At 46.4% G+C, this 1,654-nt stretch overlaps 2 protein-coding genes across 2 annotated transcripts in view; both read right to left on the bottom strand.

Moving 5' to 3' along the window:
• TOMM20 (translocase of outer mitochondrial membrane 20 homolog (yeast)) overlaps positions 1-107 on the bottom strand; it is an 8,689-nt gene extending 8,582 nt beyond the window's left edge. Inside the window, exon 1 of the mRNA XM_009329224.1 lies at positions 59-107. Within this exon, the coding sequence (XP_009327499.1) occupies positions 59-107 (49 nt within the window). The remainder of the gene's footprint in view (positions 1-58) is intronic.
• Positions 108-283: 176 nt separating this feature from the next.
• The window catches only part of RBM34 (RNA binding motif protein 34), a 9,615-nt gene continuing 8,244 nt past the window's right edge, over positions 284-1,654 (bottom strand). Inside the window, exons 10-11 of the mRNA XM_009329223.1 lie at positions 1,380-1,498; positions 284-651 (exon numbers count right to left, since the gene is read on the bottom strand). Of these exons, the coding sequence (XP_009327498.1) occupies positions 325-651; positions 1,380-1,498 (446 nt within the window). The 3' untranslated portion in view covers positions 284-324. The remainder of the gene's footprint in view (positions 652-1,379; positions 1,499-1,654) is intronic.

Below are 1,654 nucleotides of genomic sequence, written 5' to 3'. Positions count from 1 at the left end.
TAAAAAAAAAACCCCACCCCTAAACCCACCCGCCCAAAGCTATCAGGTAACGAGGTACGTATCGGCACAGGCTTCGCCGGCACGTGAGCCTCTCCTTCTGTAGTCATTTCGAGTGGAAGAGCCGGGTCATCCCCCGCGGCAAGGCCTCGCCGGGAGAGGCGTTCCTGGAGCACGGTAACAAAACGGTGGAGCCTGTCCTGCGGCCGGGGCAGGGACACCTACCTCGTACCGCCTGCTGGGAGCAGCCCAGCACCCCGGAGCGAAGAGCAAGAACGGCTACAGCTGTGTTAGCAAACCATTTATGGCAGAACTCCCTTGCGCACATCAATCTTTGTAACAATAACGAACGCTTTTATACGTTCGGTTTTTATCAGAAGCCTGTTCGTTTTTCCCGGCTTTATTTCTAGGAATAGTTTTTAGTCTTTTCGGTTTAGTGCTCTTCTTTAACGGGACTGCTTTTTCACCAACAAATGAATCATCAGAGCGCCTCTTGTTTTTTAACGTGGTATCAACTCTGTCCTTAGGAGCACGAGACCCATCGGGACTTTTCTGCGGCGCTTTCCACTTCTCCCCGCAGCGCTTCACTCGTATCTTTCTTCCCATCAGAAGAGAGTCGTTGAGTTTCAGAGCAAGGTGTACAGCGTCCGTATTCTACAAGAACAGACATTCAGTTTAAAAGCAGCACTACTTCCGGTTGATTGCTTTCAAATAAACAGTTGCCTGCCTTTAATTTTACAATAAAGAGCACTCAAACCGCTCTATTTATTGAATGACAACATCTCTGCTCTGCTCAGGAACACCAGCACACCCGCGTAGCCCACGTATCGAGGCACAGACACTTGAAAACGGGCTATGAAACGGCTTACGTGAGACGTGAAAGACAGAGGCAGAGAGATGAAGGAGAAACGGGGGAAAAAAGGTATTGGGCTGCAGGAAATAAACTGAGGAAGATGAGGCTGGGAGACTGCCACGAGAAAGCAAGCCGTACTGATTCCAAAACGGAGAGCCAGTAAGCAAACCGGCTGCAGGAAAGAACTCCACTCATGTTTTGACACATAAGAAATGGGAGAGCGCTGCAGTTACACCAAGCGAACTCACTGTCCCTCTTTTAAGCCTTTCCCTTAAAGCTCATTTCTTTCACCCCAGCGTTCTACAACTTTTCTTTGTACGCAGCCTGAAGCAGTTGGCTTTGTAGCTGCTTCCACAGAACTGGTCTTCCAAGCTGCTTTTAACGTGCACAACAATGCTACCATTTAATGTCATATACGAATAAAAAAAAAAACCTACTAAAAAAATATAATTTTAAAAGGCTATAAAGGCAAATCCAATTCAGATTTTGAAGAATTCCCAGTGTCCTGAAGCACGCCACGCATACGTACCTCAAAGAGAACGTAGCCGAAGCCTTTACCCAAGCCGGTCTTTCTGTCTCTCACAATTCGCACTGCTACTACACCTCCGCAGACAGAAAAGTGTTCTCGCACAGCATCGTCACCGATGTCTGCAGGCAAGCACAATGAAACAGATGCCTCTTCAGTCAGACACACAGCTTTAGAAGCCTGGCCCAAATCCAAATATTTTGTATTTACCAATTCAGGTACAGAAACTTATATATTTAAATATATGTATTAATATGTAAGTATATACATATACACAA

The sequence above is a fragment of the Pygoscelis adeliae genome, unplaced genomic scaffold (genome assembly GCF_000699105.1).
Source record: "Pygoscelis adeliae isolate BGI_AS28 unplaced genomic scaffold, ASM69910v1 Scaffold77, whole genome shotgun sequence".
NCBI classification, from domain to species: Eukaryota; Metazoa; Chordata; class Aves; order Sphenisciformes; family Spheniscidae; genus Pygoscelis; species Pygoscelis adeliae.
The sequence above is the reverse complement of the archived record's forward strand: the minus strand, read 5'-3'. Positions and strand labels throughout refer to the sequence as shown.